The 23,737-nt window shown below is 45.8% G+C and overlaps 6 protein-coding genes across 8 annotated transcripts in view; 3 read left to right on the top strand and 3 right to left on the bottom strand.

Annotated features, from left to right (window-relative positions):
- The first annotated feature begins 607 nt into the window (after nucleotides 1–607).
- Nucleotides 608–2,545, top strand: LOC146353458 (histone H2A type 2-C). The gene has a single exon (XM_084836463.1). The coding sequence runs from the start codon at nucleotides 680–682 to the stop codon at nucleotides 1,067–1,069; it is 390 nt and encodes a 129-aa protein (XP_084692589.1). The 5' UTR covers nucleotides 608–679; the 3' UTR covers nucleotides 1,070–2,545.
- Nucleotides 2,546–4,676: 2,131 nt separating this feature from the next.
- LOC146353457 (histone H3) lies at nucleotides 4,677–9,175 on the bottom strand. Its single transcript, XM_084836462.1, has one exon. It carries the CDS (start codon nucleotides 9,089–9,091, stop codon nucleotides 8,681–8,683), a length of 411 nt encoding a protein of 136 aa, XP_084692588.1. The 5' UTR covers nucleotides 9,092–9,175; the 3' UTR covers nucleotides 4,677–8,680.
- A 1,156-nt stretch (nucleotides 9,176–10,331) lies between these two features.
- On the bottom strand, nucleotides 10,332–11,083 carry LOC146353456 (histone H2A type 2-C). Its single transcript, XM_084836464.1, has one exon. The coding sequence runs from the start codon at nucleotides 11,028–11,030 to the stop codon at nucleotides 10,641–10,643; it is 390 nt and encodes a 129-aa protein (XP_084692590.1). The 5' UTR covers nucleotides 11,031–11,083; the 3' UTR covers nucleotides 10,332–10,640.
- A 303-nt stretch (nucleotides 11,084–11,386) lies between these two features.
- LOC146353455 (histone H2B 5) lies at nucleotides 11,387–12,024 on the top strand. Its single transcript, XM_084836466.1, has one exon. It carries the CDS (start codon nucleotides 11,496–11,498, stop codon nucleotides 11,874–11,876), a length of 381 nt encoding a protein of 126 aa, XP_084692592.1. The 5' UTR covers nucleotides 11,387–11,495; the 3' UTR covers nucleotides 11,877–12,024.
- A 2,295-nt stretch (nucleotides 12,025–14,319) lies between these two features.
- Nucleotides 14,320–23,737, top strand: part of LOC146353454 (histone H4) — an 18,475-nt gene continuing 9,057 nt past the window's right edge. For both annotated transcript variants that reach the window (XM_084836467.1, XM_084836468.1), the window contains exon 1: nucleotides 14,320–15,808. In XM_084836467.1, coding sequence (XP_084692593.1) covers nucleotides 14,364–14,675 — 312 coding nt within the window. In that variant the 5' untranslated portion in view covers nucleotides 14,320–14,363 and the 3' untranslated portion in view covers nucleotides 14,676–15,808. The remainder of the gene's footprint in view (nucleotides 15,809–23,737) is intronic.
- RDH8 (retinol dehydrogenase 8) overlaps nucleotides 19,992–23,737 on the bottom strand; it is a 27,402-nt gene continuing 23,656 nt past the window's right edge. For both annotated transcript variants that reach the window (XM_084836461.1, XM_084836460.1), the window contains 2 exons: nucleotides 23,369–23,552; nucleotides 19,992–21,356 (listed from right to left, as the gene is read on the bottom strand). In XM_084836461.1, the coding sequence (XP_084692587.1) occupies nucleotides 21,132–21,356; nucleotides 23,369–23,552 (409 nt within the window). In that variant the 3' untranslated portion in view covers nucleotides 19,992–21,131. The remainder of the gene's footprint in view (nucleotides 21,357–23,368; nucleotides 23,553–23,737) is intronic.

Here is a 23,737-nt window from a genome sequence, read left to right as displayed (position 1 = left end):
CACAGGAGCGGCGAGCCCAAACCCCTTGTCCTCAGTATCTTGGCGGGCGGAAGATGAGTTTTTAATCAGGTCCTCGATTGTCTTTGGTTGATGGCTTAAACCTTGTTTTTAAGATACACGTTGTCTGTGTATGTGGTGTCTGTTTATACGTTTTTATATTAATCGTTTTGCGCTGTGTATGATGTACGTTTAGTGGTTTTTAAACTTTGTGAACCACCCAGAGAGCTTTCGCTATGGGGCAGTTTAGGAATATAATGAACGAGCGAACGAACGCTCCCATCTCGCATATCACACACACAATAGAAAGTCGCCCACCCCCTTGGGTCAGAACCCAGTTCACCCACTCCAGCAACTTGGGCAAGTAAAGCTTCCTAGGCCCCAACTTTCCTGTTCGCCGAAGGGCCTTTGGCGATCATCCCCGATGCGCGCGCACATGCAAATTAGGGGCCTGTGATATCCCAGTTCCTATTGGATGAAAGGAGCGTCTCCGCCTCTGGTTGGTCAGGCTGAGCAATCCATTTTTCCCATTGGCTGTATGCTCCTGATGCCACAATCAGCCAATCAGAAGTGTCACTTTGGAGCGTTTAGGAAGGTATAAAATGCTCGCGTTCGCTTCGTGCGTAGTAGTTGCGTTTTTTTTGCTTTTCTTGCAGGTTCGGTTCGGCTAAGTGGCGGCGCGATGTCTGGTCGTGGCAAGCAAGGCGGCAAGGCCAGGGCTAAGGCGAAGTCTCGCTCGTCCCGAGCTGGGCTGCAGTTCCCCGTCGGCCGTGTGCACCGGCTCCTGCGCAAAGGCAACTACGCCGAGCGAGTGGGGGCTGGCGCGCCCGTCTACCTGGCGGCCGTGCTGGAGTACCTGACGGCCGAGATCCTGGAGCTGGCCGGCAACGCCGCGCGGGACAACAAGAAAACCAGGATCATTCCTCGCCACTTGCAGCTGGCCATCCGCAACGACGAGGAGCTCAACAAACTGCTGGGCAAAGTGACGATCGCCCAGGGCGGTGTGCTGCCCAATATCCAAGCCGTTCTTCTGCCCAAGAAGACGGAAAGCCACAAAGCCAAAGGCAAGTGAGGCTGCTGTTTCCAGGCTGGGCAGTTCGCTCGTCACACTGAACCAAAGGCTCTTTTCAGAGCCACCCACAGCTTTCAGGAAAGAGCTGGCAATCTCTTGATTGCTGCTGCCTTACTGAGAATGTCTGTTCTCCATTTGTCGCTTATATTTTCTTTGTTAGAGTAGAGATCGTAACACGGGCACAGGGCTGTAGTTATTCTACTGTGATCTGCTGAGATACGTTGCCTATGTAATTATGACTATTTTTTCGTACATGAGCAATTTTCTGAGTGCATAGAGCCACATTAACGGTTATGGGACCTTTATAACACGAAATTTGATAATTGGCTATAGTTAAAATGCCTCCGTAAAGGAGATATGCTACACTTAGATTAACAGTTGTTTATTGCCTCTGTTCCTTTTGATAAAATTTTAAGTGCGCTGAGGCAAGGTCTGGGTAAAATCTAACATGAAGTCCTACTTAAGAGTAGACCCATTGAAATGAATGACTTAATCTAGTCATGACTAACCAAAGTCCCAGTCATTTCCATAAGTCTACTCTAAGTAAGATTTATATTGGATTTTACCCTATGTCATGCTTTATGCTGAGTTTACCTAAAATAGACCTTACCTGTTGCCTGCCAACTCCTAGCATTACGACTGAAAGCAATGGAAATAAAAGTTGCTAGGCTTCTAATTTTCCAAACTTTTGCGTCCAAAACCTAGCTGTGGGGGGTGGGGAGAGAACCTCCTGGAGTGGAAGTATTTCCCTTGATAGAAGCAATCAAGTAGGGAACTTGTGTAAACCAACAATAAAGCCATGTGCATGGAAGAAAACACTATAAGCCCCCACTTATTAATCCAATTAGGGTAACTGCCACCTGGACTCCTGTGTCTTTTATAATGGCAGAAATTAAATCAGGTTAGTACTGAACCACTCTGTCCCACACTACTTTTCGGCCACTACCCTATTTGGAGGATCTGGTTTGTTATCCTTGTTCTTTTGTTAACAATGTACAAATTACAATGTAGTAGCAACATTGTTGCATGATGATCGTTTATGTCAATATCCAGCAGTCACACCTAAGCTTTGAGTCATGTATTGGAATAAGCACTCAAGGCAGAATGTTTAACACACCCCTGTAACCAGCAGCAAAGGGCCTTTGGAAATTTCTTTTGCACAAAGATAAAAATTAATCTTGCACTAAGGAAAAGAGGAGATGCTGACTTTAAATGGAGAAGTAAGTTTAACACAAGAGGATTATTATTTTTTTCTATTGTGAGCTTCTCTTCTCCCACTCTGGCAAAGCAGCCAGGATCAGTTTTTAAAAATGCAGCTGTGAATGTAAGCAATTGTATGGACTGGGGCAGGGGAGAGACAAGGACCCACAATAGTGGCAATCTACTGAAGATGGGGGCTGTACCTTGCTAAGAGTTTATAACCTTCTTCAATCTGTACTGTAATTGTGTGACAAATAAAATTTTTATCACGTTTAAGTGCCACGTACTGGAATGGTCCAGTGGGAATGAGCAGAAAGAAAACACACAGTATAATTAATTCATCAAGCAAGATGATACTTTGTATTAGACAAACAGCTCTTCAAAATATTGACTGACCACGTACACACTTGTTAAAAATATACAAATGCTTGTATACACATATACAATTGAAAGGGAAAATGTTTTTCTATTCCAAACTTGGTTGGTAGACAATTGGGGTACACAGAGGCAATGGAGGGTAAGGCTCCTGTACTTTAAAGGTGGCTGGGTAGAAGATGTGCAGGTGCATGCTTGACATGCAGGGGATGAGCAGTATGCCAGCTAAAATTTTTTCTGGACCACTGAGAGGTGGAGTTGCCCTGTCCTCATTTGCTTCTAGTGATGCTCCTCACCCATCTCCTTACATGGCTGCTGGGATACTTTGCATTGTACCTCTGGGCCTCCTTCCTATAGGGTCAAGTCTTCTGCCCTTCCTTCTTCTAAGTAGCAGAAGGCAGGAATGGGAAGCTATGGGTGGAATCCCAGCCTAGATGTATCTTTGGTGTTTTTACGGGCACTCAAAAGTTTTATTCAAACTCCAGCCCAAATCAAGTTCTTTTAAGATCCATGGTCATCAGCACGGATTAGTTTAAGTCTTCACTACTGATCTTAATGGGATTTTTTAAGTGCTTAGCTTTGCCTGGATTGTGTCTTCTCTCTTTTTAGTTGATTGGCCTTGACTGAAGGAAGTGAGATCAATCTGGGTTAAATTTCCTACTTGGCCATAATACTCACTGGGTGAGCTTGGGGCTATGAAGTCTTAGCCTCATGTCCCTTGCAGAGCAGATTGTGAAGATAAAATGGGCTTGGGGAATGTGAGCCCCTTGGAGGAAGTGTGGGATAATAATGTAACAAATAAATGCATAATAGAATCCTTCTAGTTCATCTGCAAGGTTGCTTTGCAGGAGGCAAGGTATCCTGACCCATAGGACATGATAGGAGACAAGGATCACTGGGCCAGCTGGTTCTGCATTTCAAAACAAACAGAGGCCGACCCCAGGACAATTGAATATGGCAGTTCTGCGCAGCGTGGACCCTAAACATGAATGCACATGAGTTCAGTTAGGGCTATCCTTTAGTACAGCTTCCCCAACCTGGTGCTCTCCAGATGTGTTGGATTATCAGTAACTCCCATCATCCCCCAGCCAGCTATGTTGAATAGGGGTCATGGTAGATGTAATCCAACAGATCCAGGGGTCACCAGGTTGGGGAAGGCTGCCTTAATAAATGTGAAGGTATTAAGGTTGGAATCCTAAGCACATTTTCATTTGACCCCACTTTTTAGTTTTAGAGATTTCATTATAATAAGTGGTATACAAGTATTATAAATATATTCTCTCTCTCTCTCTCTCTGTGTGTGTATATATATATATATATATATATATATATATATATGCACCCTTGTAATAAAGAATATTCTCAGAGTATGTACTGAGAATAGGACTTCATTCATCTGCTGAAATGGACTCTAGTCCACAAAACCTTCTAAACAATTATTCTTTTAAGGTGCTGCAATAATGTCTTTTCATTTGTTACTGTGTCATAGCACTGAGTACTTGATGTGGATGGTGTCCATTTAGACACTGTCATATTAATACTACTGTTAAGAAAGAGGACTTGCAACAAAATGTTGCAGTGTATCCCCTCTCATAATGAGAGGAGTGCTCCAGCCAGCAACAGGAACCTTACCATGCTGTTTAGACTGAGGCAGTATGGAGATAAAGGACACCTGCCTGTACTGTGCCATGTAGTGCCAGAGGGTTGCCAGCCCCAGACCAGAGCATTTTGTAGCTATGTTTGTTGGGTAATGGCAGGGAGCAGACCTGGACACAGTTCATCAGGACATGACTACTGCATTGCACTTTATGTCAGGCTGCCTCTGAATATGGTTGGGAAGCTTCATCTGGTGCAAAATGTGGCTACCCAGATGCTGGTAGGGCCCCCCAAATCTGAACACAACAACTCCAATCTTGCTACCATATACTGACTACCAGTATATTTTATTATTAATGGTTACGTATTTGATGTATAAGTCACCTTATAGCTAAAGCATTTAGGGCAACATAATAAAAGTGTTTTTGAAAGGGCAATATTTCCAGGCCCAATTCAAAGTGCTGGTCTTAAGAGGCCTGAATGGCTTGGGACCAAGATATCTAAAGTAGGGGTGGGCAGAAAATAGATCTCTAGATGTTTTAGACAGCATCTCCCAGCATTCCTGACTATTGGCCATACTGGCAGGGGCTTCTGAGAGTTGAAGACCAAAACATCTGGAGATGTACCTTCTACCCACCCTGGTCTAAAGGACAGCCTTCAACCATACAATCCCACCTGTATGCTAAGATCTACCTTGGGGTCCTTCTCAAGTGCCCAGCATGAAGATCAGTAAGCATACTAGAGAAAGGGACTTGCAAGTGGTGGCCCCAGATTTTTGGAACTCCCTTCCAACTGACTTAAAACTTGCTCCTTCAAGTCTGGCTTTTAGACAGGCCTTTAAGACCTGCCTTTGATTGAGTCCACATGTTGACAGAACAGCTTCATAAGTGACTTCAGTTCAGATGCATTTTGTACCTTTTTCATTTCTTTTGTCTGTTGCTTCAGGAGGCTGTAGCCTTAAAAACCAGCTTTAAAATACTTAAAATAAATAAATAAAATCATTCTCACTCTTCCTCTGCCTGTCATTTTTCTTAGGGGAGGGGGGGGAGGGATGTTTTCAGCTGGCATAGAGACATTCAATGTCCCAAACTGCTCTCAGCCATAATTTGATTGGTAGACTTACACTGGCGTTTAGGGGTTTTGTTTTGAGAGCACTTCACATGTATTATTGTGGACACAGTGGTGAATGAAGGGATGAGACAGAAGCTGTCATGTATAGTAGGGCCTCTTTATTTAATATTCAGTGGAATCTGCAACAAGCAGCAGCTTTTCCTAGCTAGTTGAAAACTGCGAGCTATCCTGCTAAGGAATAATAATGTATTGAGTCAACTGGATCCTGACTCTGACCAGGCAGCAGTTAATTCACTGCCCCCATGTTATCCTCACCACACACCTTTTAATGTGTTGGGGGAGTCATGTCCGAGCTGCCACCACCCTCATTAGCATACTCTGGTCATATGAGTCAGGCCTCAAGGATGCTTCCAGTCCTTTTACCCCTGGAAGACTGAAGCACCCCCTTCACCCAGCTTGATGGCTCAGGTGGGACATGGACCAATATTTCTCCTTCTATTCTCTGCTCACACTGACTCACCTCTTAGGAACCAATTGAGTGCACAAGACAAATTGCCCTAACACACCTCCTGTCAGTAACAGAGTAAGCGAAACCGATCCCAAGGCCAAATGCAGATTTGGAGGGGAGGGAATTCTTTCTTAGCCCAATTGCAACTAGCGAATCTTGCACTGCACCAAGGGAGTGGGAGGTCCTGAGATGTAACCCACTGATCAAACCCAACAAAACATTAAAAAAAACTCCCCCCCAAAGGTAAAACTGGGGCAGTAATTTTCTACAGACAGATATAAGGAAATAGGGGCAATTACAGTCTATGAAATTCATCTCTCAGTGTGTATATACAAAAGTATGTTTTGAGATGAAGGATAACAGCAAAAGCTACCAGAAACTAGTATCTGCCAGGTTCTAGCAGTTCATTTTCATTTCAAAACAATAATGCCCTCATCTGCAATTATTTGGTCCCACATGGCTTTCAGGTTGAAAAAGGATGTCTCCAAGGGATGTTTTTAATTTGTTTTCAGCTTCTTCAAATACATGAAATGCAACATCCTTGTAGGGGGGAAGAAGCCATTTCAATTCTTTGGAGAGGACTTCTGCTGGTCAGAGAGCATCTCCTTCTTCCAGCCCATCTTTCCCCACCATGGTGCCCTCCAAGCTTCATCTCCCATCAACCCCAGCAGAATAGTCAACGGGCAGGTCGGGGAAGGTGTTTACCAACCAAGCAACTCCATGGCCTATGCTGAAACTTACTGGGCCCCTCACAATGGGGGTAATTGCTAAACGTTTTGACTTTCACCCTCATATATAAATAAAATGTCTGAAGTAGCCTCTCATCCTCCTGTTGCGACAGCTGTACCCAGAAGGCCCAAAGTTGCTTTGGCAAGAGCCCACACCACAGACTAAAGCAGTGCAAGTTGCCTTTAAGAACTGCATTGGTGTCCTCTATCCCCAAGGCAGCTGTGGCAGTTGCGGACTGCTAATGAGGTGGAAAAGAGCAGCCCTTTATCAACCAATGGCTGAGTGAGCAAAGGGATTTTACTGCAGCAGACCAAAGACATTAGAATCTTTGACTACTTTATCAGGGAAGAAAAAGCAGCACCTAAAAGCGAGCCGTCTTTTAAAAAGGATTAGACCAATACATTGGGGATTGCTTACCATGACCTTTTTAAAGCCATGACTTCTTCTAAATGCATCCTCCATATCCAGAAGCACTGTATCTCAGGTTACCAGATGCCAGAGCCAGGCTGCTGGAGGTGGCCATCTCCAGCCTGCTCTGCTTGTGAGCTGCCCAGTGATAGCTTATTGACCACCATGGGGGAGCAAGTGTTGGGTGAGAATAGATGGACTCTTGGTCTGATGAAGCAAAGGCTTGATGACGAAGCAGAGGCTTAATCAAATATTAAGGGGCCATCTGCCCAGGAGTATGTTAGTATTCCCAAGAAACCTAAAATGGTTGCAGCTGCTGGAGCCAAGAAGTGTCCCAGGAATGCTGCCCAAATATTCAAATTAAGGAAACTGTAGAAAGCAACACGAAAGAAAACATCTGCCATGTCTAGTCAGAAGTAAGTCCCATTAAGTTCAATGGGCCTCAGTGCGAGGAAAGCAAGTATAGGATTGCAACTGAAGATTCTGCCTGGAAACAATGTGTATAGAAATGTATGAGCCATCACAAGCTTGCAGGGAATCTTAATGCTGTTTGCTTATACCATTTCTCTCTCACACACACAGCCTTCTCCAATGTTGTGCCTTCCAGATATATTGAACTACAACTCCTATTATTGCCAGCCAGAACGGTCATTGGCCATGCTCACTGGGGATGGTGGGAGTTGCAGTCCAACACATCTAGAAGAGGAAGAGCCAGACACAACTGACAGATGTTAAACTACCTTCACATGTCAGTGTGGGTTCGCCTAATCAGTTCATGGTCAGAAGGTACATACCAGACACTTTGTGAAACTAAGTAGGTTTGGGTTTGGTCAGTGCCTGAGCGGACAAACCCCATGGACTATGTAGCCCCCCCCCCCCCGAGTTCCATGATGGAAGGCGGGTTATTTATATACACCAACACAGGCTGTAACCCAGCTGAAGAAGTTGTAATTAATGACAAGAGTTTTGTTAGGTAGTCTTTAAGTTTGCATCAATTTTCCTATGGGTAAAAATATTTCTAAAGCACATATCCCCCCCACTTTTTAAGAGGATGCATATATGTGCCATACCAGGCATCATCTTAACAGGCATTCTTCTCTGAGAAGAAATCATGGCTCTGTTAAATGGTGCCTGCCATCTACAGCTTTTATAAACACATACTATATATTTTAAATATATACTGCCTAATTAGGGCCCTTTTAGTTTATCGTGAAACACATTTTATACAGACACACACACACAGAAAGGACTATAGAACTTTTAGCTCACAACTATCCATTTGTCAGGAAGGACAGAACTTAAGGGGTGCACTCCTTAATTCCCAAAAGGTCACTTAATACCAGATTGCAGATTCTTGTGAAGAATTCTAGACCTGTCTCTGAACCACCCATGTAACATTCTTCAGCAGACTAAAGATCTAGCGGGGCCTTACAAGTACATACTCTGAGTTTGTAGATGCAGTGTATAGCAAACTATGTGAAATTCACTTTAAAAAACACTCTCATGCACACCCCATATTAGTGCAAGCTTAGCAGCAAATGCGACCCTTCCCTTGTACCTAGTGGCTTTTTCACCCTAGACCACGTTCCCCACAGGTAGTTCAGAGAGTAAGTTTTGAAAATACCCTGGACACAAAGCAACAGCAGCTCTTTTTTACGAGTTATGTGGATGGCCCTTAAAAGAGCCTTTGGGTTACTTTGTTGTTTTACTGCACTGGCGGAAGCTCAAGCCCTCTCTCCGCGGATACGGCGCGCCAGCTGGATATCTTTGGGCATAATAGTAACTCTCTTGGCGTGGATAGCACACAGATTGGTGTCTTCGAAGAGACCTACCAAGTAAGCCTCGCTCGCTTCCTGCAGGGCCATGACAGCAGAGCTCTGGAAGCGGAGGTCAGTCTTAAAATCTTGAGCGATTTCTCTTACCAGACGCTGGAAAGGAAGCTTACGGATAAGCAACTCTGTAGACTTCTGATAGCGGCGAATTTCTCGCAGGGCTACGGTACCAGGGCGATAGCGATGTGGTTTCTTCACCCCACCCGTGGCGGGGGCGCTTTTCCGAGCAGCCTTAGTAGCTAGCTGCTTACGAGGAGCTTTCCCCCCCGTGGATTTCCGAGCTGTCTGCTTGGTACGAGCCATTGCTCTACCACGCGCTCCAGAACAACAACTCCCTCCAAGTATATACCTAATTGTGGAAGGTGTTTCTTGGGGCAGAGTATTTATAGGCAAATCCTCCTCTCCTGATTGGCCGACAATACTAACGGATTGGTTTCAGAGTTTGAATTTCCCGGGCTTGGAAGGGATTGGAACACAAGGTTTTCGGTCTTTCTCGCACCCCTTGAGTTTTCAAGTTCCCAGATCTACATCATGATTTACTTAGAGTCCATTGACTCTGAAGTCCCGCTTTAGTCAATGATGGGAAATTCAAACTCACTCTCAACTCAGCCTACCTCACAGGGTTGTTGTGAGGATAAAACGGGAGAGCCCCCATATAAATCATCCTCCGACTCCGTGTGAGCAATGGTTAGGAAAGACGGGAAAACATTCGAAAGATTCCTTCCTGGTTTTGGCCAGGAGACAGAAGTGTTTAGAAAATGCATCGCTACATACAAATGTAATTAAGACTCAACAAAGCGTCACGTCATCCTTTAAAAGCATCGATTTGATTTATATCGATATTCAACTCCCGCCTTATTACCGAACCTTCAAGCTGGCTTACGATATATATCTAGATTCTCTGTGTGTACGTGTGAAGAATATGGAAGCTCAAAAGCAATCCCCCCCCCCCCCCGCACGATCTCCTATGCGTGCCTTTAAACAGAAGTGCCACTGAAATCAATAGAACGTGCTCCCAGGTTAAGGGAACATAAGAGTGACGCCTTAAGTGTCTAATTACTAAGTAGCAGTTCCTGCAGAAACCTTTCATCAGGACAGGACTCCGAGAGATGATTATGTTGTCTACCCGATTGTCCCGGCAGCTGCGCTTGCAAAGTGAATTAAGTTTAAAGTCGCTTGTGAGATACTATGGAGCTGAAGAGAGGACTGGCTTGTTTTAGCTTGATGGTAATGAGGAAAAGTTGTTAGGGAGGAAGGCGGTTTGAAAATCCCGCGCCACACAATGAGTGGTTAAGTATCCTACTCCCCCACCCCCATCTGCTGACATTTTTTATTTACAGCGTCGGTAAAGACTTGTTAAGGGACCAAGTATACAAGCTTGCCTGTAACACAGGAATCTTCCTCAGACTGCATTAAGGGAATCAAATAGGATTTTCGGATATTCTGCCAATTACATACCACTCTCCAGAATTTCTTCTGAAATAAGTGTGGGGACACCCGTAAGCACTTTCTCCTTGTTTTAAAAAGGGCATGCATTGGTCAACACACCGCCTTAGCCAAGAGTCCCTTCATCATGGGGCAACTGCACTGGATACAATCAATACTTTTATTTCAACATAAACGACACATTGTTCAGCCAGTTACCTAGCCAACTTCCTCCTTTGGCTCATGGATTGGGGGGGGGGGGAATTTTCGTGACTCTTTAAGATGTGTTTTGGTTTTACCATTGGCACGACTTAACAGTAACGCTTTACATTTTGATTCAGCTCTTTACGTGGAGTTGTGGGTGGCTCTGAAAAGAGCCTTTGGTTTCAAAGTTCAGGAAGGAGCGTTTTCTTTTGGACCGAAACTTTTATTTTCCTTTGGCTTTGTGGCTTTCCGTCTTCTTGGGCAGAAGAACGGCTTGGATATTGGGCAGCACACCGCCCTGGGCGATCGTCACTTTGCCCAGCAGTTTGTTGAGCTCCTCGTCGTTGCGGATGGCCAGCTGCAAGTGGCGAGGAATGATCCTGGTTTTCTTGTTGTCCCGCGCGGCGTTGCCGGCCAGCTCCAGGATCTCGGCCGTCAGGTACTCCAGCACGGCCGCCAGGTAGACGGGCGCGCCAGCCCCCACTCGCTCGGCGTAGTTGCCTTTGCGCAGGAGCCGGTGCACACGGCCGACGGGGAACTGCAGCCCAGCTCGGGACGAGCGAGACTTCGCCTTAGCCCTGGCCTTGCCGCCTTGCTTGCCACGACCAGACATCGCGCCGCCACTAACAGCGAGAAACCACCCACAACGCGAAAAACAAGTCAGCACTGATTACTAAGAGCCGATGCGGGGGTCTTTTATGCTTTTCTCGCGTCTGGAAATGCCATTTCTGATTGGTTGATCGGACGTCATGCGCTCACAACCAATGACCAACCATATTTCTGACTCTGTCCAACCGGAGGAGCAGAAATGGTTTCTCTCCAATAGGAACAGGTACTATCACAGTCCTATGATTTGCATGTGCGCGCGCAACGGAGATGATATCAGGAGGCCTCTCAACCAATAAGAACCCTACTGTCTAGCTACCTTCATTTGCATACAGGGCCTTTAAATAGAGGAAAGGCTGAGGCTAGCATTAGTAGTTCTTTTCGTGCCGTGCAGTGAGTAGCTAATTTCGGCGTCGAGAGAAGGTTGTGGTTTTAGTTTTCTTTTGTGCAGCGAAAGATCTGATTTTCGAGAATGCCCGAGCCGGCGAAGTCAGCTCCCGCTCCCAAGAAAGGGTCGAAGAAAGCAGTGACCAAGACTCAGAAGAAAGGCGATAAGAAGCGCCGCAAGAGCAGGAAGGAGAGTTACTCCATCTACGTGTACAAGGTACTGAAGCAGGTTCACCCCGATACTGGCATTTCTTCAAAAGCGATGGGTATCATGAACTCCTTTGTGAATGATATCTTTGAGCGCATCGCTGGGGAAGCGTCGCGCTTGGCTCACTACAACAAGCGCTCCACCATCACTTCCCGGGAGATCCAGACCGCCGTGCGCCTCTTGCTGCCTGGGGAGCTGGCTAAACACGCTGTCTCTGAAGGCACTAAGGCTGTTACCAAATACACCAGCTCCAAGTAAACGGATCACGTTTCATCAAGAACCCAAAGGCTCTTTTAAGAGCCACCCACTTTCTCATGAAAGAGTTTTAGTCACTTTTTCTGTAACTTAGGTCATGAACTTTGCTACACCAATTGTACTTGCAACAGAGTTCTATGTTTACTCTTTACAGTCTAGACTAATTATTTAAAGTTGCATTTACAGTCCACAACAGACCTCCAGTCCAGGTGGCTGGTTGTGCTCCCTAACAGTGAGGTAGTTCGCTTGTGCTTGGTAAGCAAGCATAACTGCCTTAAATACTTAATGCTCCTTACTACATGGTATAATGCTATATGAAAGCAATTTAAATACTGTGCCTTAGTGGAAAAATGTACACTAGCTGAGCAAATCAAAATAACTGGTAAAGCAGCATAGGACAAACGTTTCCTGTACAGATGTCACAACTTTAATCTCTGTGTACTCAAATCTTTCGAATGCTTCTGAAGTAGCTGAGATGATGGTGAATCTAGAGGTAGGTAACAATAGATAGGGTAATAGTTCTGACTACACTGAAGCCAGACCTGTGGGTTAGGCAATCCCCCAATTACTAAATTTCTTGACTGCTTACTCATGGAGATCCATGGGCAACTTATGGCAAACCTATTATCCCTTAATCATAAGCAAATTCTGTTTTCAGCTATAAGCCACTTATCAATTCCATCTGGTGGTAAGGGTGGGATATTTTGCTTAGTTAAGACAGACACATCTTCCCCTCCAACACTGAATAACAACAATCTCCTATCCTTATGAGGGGGCCATTTGGAAAAAGTACTGATATATATATATATACACACACACGTCTCTATATACATATGTGTGTGTATATCTATCTATATAAATAGGTAATGATAAAGGGAAAGTTTGCAAGTCCCAAAGACTTCTCTCAGTGGTTTGCTCGTCTAAAACATTTGTGTGATTTAGAAGCTGCATCAGATGGATGGAAATGTAGTGTGTTGCTTTTGCTATTTATTGTTCAAACATGGCTCAAAACCAGAGTTGACTTTAAAAACAGGGATGGGGCTAAACTCACAAATTCTGGTGTTAGAACCTCTGTTAAGACCAGGTAGTCTTCACTGTGACACTATCCCCTCCATGGTGGCATCTTAAGCAAAAGTGTACCTGATTTTTTGGGGGTGGTGGTGGTATTGATCGCATTTGTATCCTGCTTTTCTAAGGCTTTCAAGGAAGTATGTGTGTGGTTATCCCACTTCATTAAAACAACCCTGTAAGGTAGGATTGTCTGCGGTACTGTCTTGCCAATGCCACCTTGCAAGCTTCAGGCTTGAGCATGGATGTGAATAGTCTTTTTTTCCAAAACGCATATTCTATGTAATACACTTAGCACTCCACAATCTGTCTTGTGTATGTGCATATGCTGCCCCCGTGCAGGGATCAGACATTCGAACATATACAGAGGGTCATAAATAGATATTTGGGTTCAAGAATGCGCACTCACCATTTCCCCTCTCTCCATGTCATTTATGCTCTGAAGTCCTTTTGGGTTTAAGCCCATGGTAATCAAGAGGCAGTTTTCAACCCATTTAACCATGCTGTGAATCTCAGCCTGACTAAAACAGACACAGTTGCAACCTAAAGAGTTCATGTTATAGTAACACTTTCATTTCAGAGAACAAATATTGGCCTAACCAAAAGACAGGTACTGGTACTGCCAAAAAACAATCAGAAACCTTATTTATTTAGTCCACAACTACAGCAGCCCCACTGATAAGTAACTTCTATAACTCAATAGGCTGTTAAACTATTTTGTCTGCTACACATAATTCTTATCACTTAAACATGACATGCACGGATCTCGGAACTGAGCTCGCTGTCTTTCCTAAACTTAATTGACGGTGTTAAAGAGAGGACCAATTTTCTCTTCAAAGGCATTCTTAGGCTGTAACTATATGCACATTTACCTGGGAATAAGCTTAACGGACTTTAGTTCAGAATAGATATGCATTGGATTGCGCTGTTAGTTTTCTCTTGTCAGAAATGCAAAACTTGCTCTTTCTTGAATGGAAAGAATCACGAAGAGTTCCGGTAGACAATTATGTAGCAGTTTCCTTTCCATACACTTAATTTTGTTACAGTCTTGGTCCCCTAGAACTGGATCTCCGTTACCCTACACCCCCAAATATGAACCTTATCAAAGCAGCAAATTCCCTCCCCCAATTTCGCAATACAACAGTTGGACACCCAAAAAGCATTCTCTTGTACGCAGACTCAAACAAAGTAAAGGCGCCACATTTTTAGCTCAAAATTCTGATTTCTGATTGGTCATTTCGAAAGGCTAGCGTTGCTCACTGGCGGAATCCGAGAAGCGGCGCCCTATGATGGAATGGCTAGTTGTCTCCGCCTTCTGAATGCTAAGTTTTCCATCTGGTCGGTCATCAGACAATATATTTCCGCTGCTTTCCCGCCTCGGCTACACGTTTTCCTGAATTTGTCGGAGGTGTTGCTGTAGACATGTCTGGTCGGGGCAAGGGCGGGAAGGGACTTGGGAAAGGCGGCGCTAAGCGCCACCGTAAGGTACTGCGCGATAACATCCAGGGCATCACCAAGCCCGCTATTCGCCGCCTAGCTCGTCGCGGAGGAGTAAAGCGCATTTCTGGCCTGATCTACGAGGAGACTCGCGGGGTGCTGAAGGTGTTTCTGGAGAACGTCATCCGAGATGCTGTGACCTACACCGAGCACGCCAAGAGGAAGACCGTCACCGCCATGGACGTGGTGTACGCCTTGAAGCGCCAGGGCCGTACTCTGTACGGATTCGGTGGCTAAATAGTCCAGCGAACAAATACAACGGCCCTTTTAAGGGCCACCCACTCACTCAAAAAAAGGCTGAATTTTCTTGTCTTAAAACTATTGCTGGGCTTTGATTTAAGGCTGCAATCCTATACACACACCCGGAACAAGTGCTATTGAAATAATTGCGGTTGTTCAGTGAGGCTTCAGCCCAAGTAGATACGGGCTCGTACTCGGAAAGGAAAGGTTCCTCCTGTGCAAGCACCGGGTCATTACTGACCCCTAGAGGGGCGCTGCTTTCGCTGGCGTTTTCACGGCAGACTGCAGCGGGGTGGTTTGCCATTGCCTTCCCCAGTCGTGACTACCTTTCCCCCAGCAAGCTGGGTACTCATTTTACCGACCTTGGAAGGCTGAGTCGACCTGAGCCGGCCACCCAAGATCCGGCTTCTGCTGGGATCGAACTCAGGTCGTGGGGAGAGTTGCGGTTGCAGTACTGCCACCTACCACTCTGCGTACTCGAAACATTCTTGTAGTTCAGGGACATCGATGGTATCAGTGTTTCATACCGTGCTGCGTGGGAAATTCATGTTGGTCTTTCAATAAGATTTCTAGGTAAGATCTACGATTATACCTTTGCTGTAAAGGTTAATGGCCTTTTGTCAATAGACAGTGGAAATGTTTCGCGTTTCTTCCTGTGCTCCCTTCATTCTCATCATATGTTTCTAGAACGTGTTGGTAATCGCAGAAAAATGAGATGCAGTAGTTACAGAGGAACGAAGCGGATTCAGTCGGCTTGGGGAACTGGCACATTTCAAAACGGGGGATCAGATTTTTCCTCCTAATTGCAATCCAAAGAATGGGTTTGCTACGAGCAACAGACTGAGAAACATACCTTAGGTATGTTGAGCAATTGCCTCTTTCTCACTGCAGGAAACCGCTAAACCGTGTTTCCCAGCAGCCTTTGTGTCAAGTCCTTTGTTTGCCCGTATGTGACCTCATACTGGCTGTAGCCAAGAGGAACTTCTATTTTGCCGGAGCGTAATTCTGTCACTTGGAGGCGCAAAGTACGTTGGGAGCTGTAGTTCTGAGGTCAGTGGCGATATTTCCTAAGATGCTTGCCTTTGGAACAGGGAGAGTGAGGGAAGCTTTGCCTTGTTCCTGGTTATCAGGTCAGAGGTGCACCTTGCTATACGTAATCCCCCCCCACCCGCCCCGTAATACTGGAGTTGATTTCCTTTCTCCGAAAAGTACTATCTCCTGATTTTTTTTTCCTGTACATGCTTATTATTTCAGAATCAGATTTCCCCCACCCACTGGATCAAAATTGTGATATTCGCTGGTTGATCAAACCTCTTTCTAGCTGCTACTAAGATGGCTGCCTTTGGTTTATACACAAGTTCTGTGTTGTTGGGTTAATGGCTCTGAGCATGTGCAGAATTTCTTTTCCCACAGAAAATGTGGGGTGGGGAAACATACCAGTAAGCTTGACCTGTGTGAACAAACATGCACACACCATCTCAACAGCTGCAGGCAAAATGGCACTGGTCTCTTCCATGGTCTTCTTTAATAGATAGAAGTCTATGTGCTGTCACAATGTGCTTGTATTTGTAACTCACCATGCATGCATGCATATTACATCAGATGTTTGATTACCTCCATGATGCTTTAATGTGTAGGCATACAGCTTATCATGCGTGCTATGAGTAAGACTATCTTGACTGTTTTCTAGCTGTGCACTCCCCAATTCTGGTAATTCTAGCTTCTGCTATCCATGCAAGTGTTGGCTACAAGACAATGCAAGCCATCCTTTCTTGTGCTGTGAAGGCTTATAGGCAGGGGACACCAGTTTACCACATTGGTAATTATCTTGAGAGGTGTCATTTGAAATCCCTGCCTCCAAATTGTAGCTGTATTTCTAGTGGGGGTAGCTGGAGTGTGGAAAATACACTCCCAGAGGCATTTTCTTATAGGTCTCAGAGATGAGGCCTGGTTCAAATTAAACCTGGGCATAAGTAGAACTGCAAGCATGTGAGTCTGGTTTTCACAGCTTAAAGTTACATGGCTTCTTTTTCACACTGCTGACCATTCCCAGTTCTGTGGCACTGGCTACCACATTATTTTAAAAAGGAGTAGCCTTAACAAATAGGATTATAATATTAGCAAATGTACCATGGAAGGCTGCAGCAGCAGGTCGAATGTTTTCTCCAAGCCTGGAAACATTTTACGTGTCTTGGGGTGGGAAGAGAAGCCCTTTTTAAAATATATGGAGGCTGAACTGGTTGTGGCAATATGGTTCCACTTTGTTGCTGGTGATTGCTGAAGTATATGTGTGCAGAGTGGGGTGGGGTGATGGACAGGAGCAGATGACAGGCAGATTTGGGGGCCTGACATGAACAAAGATAACCTTCTGTCAATGCACACTTTTTATTATTTGATTTTTTTTTTTTAAGTTCCTTTTCTGCATTTTGAGAGAAAGTGAAACTCAAATCTAGGCTACTTTTCTCCCTGTGTTCTTCTAAACCCCTGCCCCCCACCAAACTGCACAATAGCCCCAGATTGTAGTTTAATCAGAAATAAAATATGAAATGCAGCAAAGTTGATATTCAAAGTCGACATTTCTTCACTGCTGCCCATGGAGGAATGAGACTGATGTGTCTGCTTTGGGGCCTTCTTGGAGGCCTACCATGGGGTTGCCTTTTTGTTTAGCTCTGACCCTATGCTCCAACCTGTGCAGAAGGCCACCCAACTTCCTCAGTTAGGAGAGGAGGAGGAGCAGCAGCACCAGCCGTCCAAACCTTCTCCCCCTTGGCATGGCAACTCGTGGTGACAAGACGGAGGAGCAAGAAAATCAGCCACTGCACGGAGAGGGGGCAGGGGCTGTGGTGAATATGCCTCCTTCTCACCACTGCTCCCCATGGGTCCATAGGAGCTCTTCCTTCCAGGGATGGGGGTGAAGAGAGCAGTGGCTCCCCCAGTGATGAAAGAGAAGGAACAGCCACACTCTGGCTGCCAGAGCCCCCTTCCTCTGGGCTCACTCTGTAGCAGTAGCAGTGGTGACGAGCTGCAGCCCAGTGGGTCCAGCATGAGAGGGATTCAGCAGTGACATTGGTGGCAGCTGCTCTCCCTTCCTTGCCATGGGAGAAGTGTGTACACATTAACATATGAGTGCGCACAAGGGGGCCAGCATGCAGGGGACTGCCTTCAACTTTCTTGCCAAGCTTACTGAGAAACTGGAGCTCACCTAGTTCTGAGATAATGACTACATGTGATGCAGCAGGCACCATGGTAGAAGAGGCATTCCTACCTCTGAAAGGGAGTGGGGGAATGCCTCTTCTTCTGTACTGATATTTTTCACCTGCGATTCTTGAAAGTAGTTATATTAAAAAAATTTTTTTTCGAAAGCAGCCTTTCCCAACTTGGAACCTTCCAGATGTGTCAGACTACAACTCCCAGCATTCCCTAGCCAGCATGGCTGGCTGGGGGGTGATGGGGGTTGTACTCCAAAACAACTGGAGGACCCCAGGTTGGGGAAGGCTGCTCTAAAGAAAATGTGATTACCTGGTGGCACTTTTTTAATCAAACAACATGATTAAAATGTGCGGTACTAGTCTGAGCGGGTCCCTGCCCTTTCTGCAAATAAGCAGGCATAAGCGTTCACAGTACTCAAACTGCTCTCCTGTGTTCTCTGCACAAAAGCTCAGAATGACAAGCTGCCCATTTGACCTGAATGGACACGTTTTCGGAATGGCACCAGCATCCTTCTCAACAAACCACCTATCTCCATGAAAACAGCACCATTTGTGAGCTGACTCTCCCAGGCCCATGTCAAAAACATAATTCATGATTTTTCGTGTGTGTGTGTGCGTGTGCGTGTGTGTGTGTGTGTGTGTGTGTGTATATATATATATATATATATATATGTCACAAGGTGGACCTCTTCACTGTTTGGTGAGACTGAAGTGTGGCAATTTGAAGTACCTGGGGTGTGTGGCGCCTACTTTCTGGAGGCTAACATTATCATGGCAAGCAGTTCCCTGTGGGTTTGAAATGCTACATGAATTCCTAGTCATATTCGTATTCATTGGCTAAGAAGGGTGGTATGGTGGTGCAGCCGCTAGGGTCCTGAAACTAGCAGGGGGATCACTGAGCAGGTTTGTGGCGTTGGACAAAACCTTCAAACAAAGGCATCACATGGTCTTTGCTTCCCCATTAGCCTTCACTAGTACTGTGCAACTAAAGGACAGGACTGTAACAGAGAATGGTGAAGCCAGTCAGGATGGAAACTGAGCTGATAGAACCCCAGAGCAGTTCTGATTCTGAGGAGGATCAGCAATCCGTGGGAGAGGAGCCAGCTCATCCCTCACAGGCACAGCAGCTGGCAGAGATTCCTCCTGCCGGCATTCCTGAGATAGATAGTGATCCTAGCAGTGAGAAAGTGTGGGAACGGGGCTTGCTAGACGCTCGACGCAGATGCAGGGAGCGACGAGCGATGGAGGGTGCGGAAAGGAGGCGTAGTGCCCGTTCGGCGCACAAGCAGTGGCCGCCTCCCATGGACCAAAGGGAAAGAGGGAGGATCTCTCCCTAGCCCATAAGTTCAGGGTCTTCAAGTGATTCTCCTTCAAACGGGGATCACCTGCCTACTCGGAGCATAAGCTACTCCGCTGTTCCTTGCTTAGTCGTTGGTGATTAGCATCTGAAAGAGTCATTAAGTTGTAAAAGGATTAAAGCCTTGAAAAGAATCCTTTTGTCTGTGTCTTGAGTTGGCTACTGGAGTCTACTGAAAGAGGTCACTAGGGCGCTCCTGACAAAGCCATTACAGGGAATCCACTGGTTACAGCAGTGAGGTTGCATTTAGAGGCCATGCTTAACCACGGTTTAGCATTATGAGAACGTACCATGGTGAAATTTGGGCTCATGCACTCCCTGCTCCTTTGCACATGAGGGATGGAAATTTGGAGCTCCCATGTTTATGGGAGTTGTAGTCCAACTCATCTAAAGGTGGCCGGGTTGGGAAAGGCATCTCGAAATAAATGTGGGCAGAACAGTGCAACTGCTATGAGGGCATTAAGACAGGAGGTGGTGGTGGGAGAGAGGGTACAGAGAACCCAGGAGCAAGGTGACTGGAAGGAAATGGGAGGGATCATGGGAGTTGTAGTCCAACACATCTGGAGGGTGCTGGATTGGGAAAGGCATCTCGAAATAAATGTGGGCAGAACAGTGCAACTGCTATGAGGGCATTAAGACAGGAGGTGGTGGTGGGAGAGAGGGTACAGAGAACCCAGGAGCAAGGTGACTGGAAGGAAATGGGAGGGATCATGGGAGTTGTAGTCCAACACATCTGGAGGGTGCTGGATTGGGAAAGACAGATTTAGAGACTTCACTTCAACCATATCAAGATTTTTAAAATTTCCCTCAGACTTCTTGCAGAGTTTTGCCCCCAAATGTATCTTAAACTTCACTGGAGGCAAAATTTAGTGGCTGCGCTACTAATCATTTAACCTTCTTTCTCAGAAGCTGGAATATTGCTGAACATTCTAGGACATCACAGAAGCTCAACCTCTCTTGGGATGAGTTCACAATCAGGCTATCTAAGCTAGTCATGTTCAAACGGCTTGTCCAAAGCTGAGGGCCACCTTGCTAGGGGCCAAGCCAACCACCAGCCTAGAGGCCTAGTTGTCTCCCCTCACATCTTTCTGACCAGCTTACAGAGGAGTTCACGTGACAGATCCTTCAACTGCCAATTCATATGTTAAATTTGCAAAGAAGGACTCATGCTTCTCACCTGCAGTGAGATCCGCAAGCCCTCAGGGGCCACCTGGAGTATATGGATCTCCTGTAACAATTTCCAGAGGGTAGCTGTACTAGTCTGTTGCAGCAAAAAGAACAAAGGGTCTTGGGGCACCCATGAAAAAGTCTGCCAGAATAAATTGGTTAGCCTTTAAGGTGCCACTATACTCTGTTTTTGGTTCTCCTATGGCTGAGATGCATGAGTACCTGCTTCACATTATCTCAAGACATTTGCTGTCTATCATGCCTGACAGAGCTTTTACAGTCCATAAAATATCAATTTCACTTCCTACCAGTCTGTCTATAGAGCCTGAAAACAGCAAGGATGTAAGTGTCCATTTCGTTCCGCTCTAGATTTGTATTATTACTCTCTCCCCATGCACATTCTAGTCTGCCTTTACCACGAAGGGTAAGGCTGCGATCGAAGTGTAAGGCTGCTATATGGTTTTTCCATATTGCCTAGCATTCATGCCTGCTATTCCTGCTGTTCTGCATCCCAAACAACTCATTGTCTTTGCCTCCCCGCACCCTCTTCCCTACTCCTTGCTCCTTATCTGCAAAGTCACCGGAACCCAGTAGCTTTAAAAGAAGGGCAGATGGATGCAGCAAAGCATCTCATGTACATCTAGTTCAGCCTGGTTGTCCCAAAACAGCGGAGCAGGGCAGAGAGGCGCTACTGTGCTGCCACAGAGGCCCGCTCTTTTCTCAGGCTGGGGTGACCCGGCGCCGAAAACAGTTGCAGGTGATGCATTTGAGGAAACTCATGCTGAAGTGGAAAAGGCCAGTGAAGCGGAAAAGCAGGTTGTAATAGGTGCTGACGGACAGTTCTCCCGAGGTGTCGGCATACTTCAGGGCCACCAGCGGGGTGTACAGTGTGTTTGTCTGTGTCCGGAATGGCGGGCGCTCCTTAGAGATTACGTTCACCACAGCCTGGGGAGAGGCAAGATAGAAAGAGATCGGTGTTCTAAGATGACTGCCTCTCATTCCCACCCTTCCTCTCCAGTGGTGGATGTACAGTTGTCCTTGCTTTTAGGGCCTCGATCCTTAAAATGCAAAAAAGGCCTATGCCAGAGCTGAAGGTGAATTGTGTATTTTTTCCAGAGGCTTTTTGGTTGCTGTCTTTCCTTTGAGTATCCTAAGGCCACAGCTCAATGACTACCTCCTGCAAGATTTGGGGTGGCCACCCGCTTTGACAGCTTTAGAAGAGGATTAGACAAACTCACAGAGGCCTTTGGTCTAATCCAGCAGGGCTCTTCTTATTTCTTATGGCAGAGCTCATGCTTGGCATGGAGAGGATCCCAGGTCCAACCTCTAGCATCTCCAGTTAAAAGCATTTCAGGGAGGAAGATTGGCAACTTTTCTAGTTATTAATAAAACAAAGCTTCTCCACTCTCTGACACAGCAAATTACTAAAAAGAGCAGCTCAGAAAAAACAATTAAAATACCAGCTCCAGGAAATAATAAAAACAAAAAGTTAGTAAAAATATTTAAAAGAGGCTGCGGAGCTCACAAAAACACAAACGCCCTCACAACCACCATCTTGCATCCCTGTGGGTGATATTGCAGATAGGGAGGAGGACTGGGAAAGATTTCCTTTGCCTGAGAGGCTTTCTACATGAGGCTTTGCGTACTCATGATTGCTCACTCATGGTAGCTTGCAGGTCCTTTACATGACGTTATCATCCTCCAGGGCCTCCTCCCTGCTTTGCAACCCTTATTGCGGGGTTTTTTTCCTAATGTGGAAAGTCTGGTATTATTCAGAAATAGAGGAATGAGAGTCTCATGTAATTGCACAATTCTGCTATACCACACACTATCTAGTGGTTGTATAATGAAACATATAGAAAGGGAGAGAAAGCAAACCCCTGGAAAAATGCACATGTAAAGGAGCCAGTCTTAATACTACAAAGAATCCATAAGCAGAAGCCTCAGTATAGGCGCAGGATAAAAGCCTCATGTAGAAATGCCCTGAGACCTTGGAGAGCCACACCTAGTCAGCGGACAACAGTACTGGGCAAGGTGGATCAGTGTTTTGACTTACTATAAGCCAGCTTCCTATGTCTATAAGGCGCACAGACAATGAACCTATGAGGCCCATTCCTTGCCTTTTCATGGTCTAATGCCCAAAAATTCAGGAGATGCTTTTGTTTTTTAATTCAAAAGGATGTTTCTAGTCCTTATGGTTGTTATAGAGAAGAATCTGAAAATATGTGGGCAGTTGCAGGTGCATGTTAGAGGGGCTATAGATATGGGGTTCTGATACTCAGGATCCCCCTGAAACAGCCCAAAGAGGACTGGGCATGCTTAGTGAGCATGGAATACTGACTGGGCGGGGTTATGGGGGATGGAATGGTGTATCCTGGAGGAGGACATGCTGGCTGGAGCCCTGAATAGGAACACTCCACACTGCGACATTTTGTTCAAGTTCCATTTGTATTTTATTTAATTTACATTCGTTTTAGCGCAGAATTCTAGAACTCCAGTCAATAATCTGGGAGTTGTGGCAGCAATGGCAGAGTGGTGGTGTTATATATAATGCTCTAGAATTGGATTCCCTGCTTCTTGGGCTGAGATGAATCCTACACCCTGCTTGGATGGAAGGAGAAGGCAAAAACTGTCCACTTAATGCTGCTAAGGTCAGTGTCTAATGGCCCAGATACTCGAAGACCATCAAGTCAAGGACTTGATTAAGGATAAGGCCACTTGCTTGCCTGATTGAAGCCACCCATGGACCTCAAGAGGGACCTGGGCCTATCTTACAGGGCAGGCAGGCTAAAGAAGGAGGGAGCCATTGGTGCCAATAAGGAACACCGGAAGAGGTCAGCTTTTGCTTTGTCTGCTGGTGACGCATCAGTCCAGTGAGGTGAGATTTGTCAGGTGAAGGCTGTAGACAAACCTTCCCTTTAAAGGCGCACTGGCATTGCATGTGAGGCTGCCCCTACCTTAGCTACCGACTCGGGGGTCTGGCCCATGGTGGTGAATATCTCGTGCGAGGCTGGTAGATAGATCTCCTTGAAGTAGCGCACAGTGGCGGCGTCAGCTCCTGGAAACTCAGAGCGTGCCACTTCTTCCATCAGCTTCATTTCAAATTCAGTGTTCACTGGGCCGGGCTCCACCAGAGAGATACTGTGCAGCAGGGAGGTGGTTGAGACAGAGAAGGAGTCATCATATGGGCCTGAGATCATCACATCAGATCCTTAAAAAATTGGCTACGGCAGTATTACCTGAAATAGTTCAGGCAACCCCCCCCCCCATTAAATTTAGAGGCGTACTTCTCTCGCACACCCCAAAACTGTTTTCCTTTTAAAATG

Source organism: Heloderma suspectum, chromosome 2, assembly GCF_057233095.1.
Source record: "Heloderma suspectum isolate Gila_16-S chromosome 2, 16-S_ref, whole genome shotgun sequence".
Lineage (NCBI taxonomy): Eukaryota > Metazoa > Chordata > Lepidosauria > Squamata > Helodermatidae > Heloderma > Heloderma suspectum.
Note: the sequence above shows the minus strand (reverse complement) of the source record. Positions and strands in the feature narration are given on the sequence as shown.

Bases quoted from the DNA above. Each gene is read 5' to 3' on its own strand.
- LOC146353458 (XM_084836463.1), top strand. From the start codon at position 680: ATGTCTGGTCGTGGCAAGCAAGGCGGCAAGGCCAGGGCTAAGGCGAAG.
- LOC146353457 (XM_084836462.1), bottom strand. From the start codon at position 9,091: ATGGCTCGTACCAAGCAGACAGCTCGGAAATCCACGGGGGGGAAAGCT.
- LOC146353456 (XM_084836464.1), bottom strand. From the start codon at position 11,030: ATGTCTGGTCGTGGCAAGCAAGGCGGCAAGGCCAGGGCTAAGGCGAAG.
- LOC146353455 (XM_084836466.1), top strand. From the start codon at position 11,496: ATGCCCGAGCCGGCGAAGTCAGCTCCCGCTCCCAAGAAAGGGTCGAAG.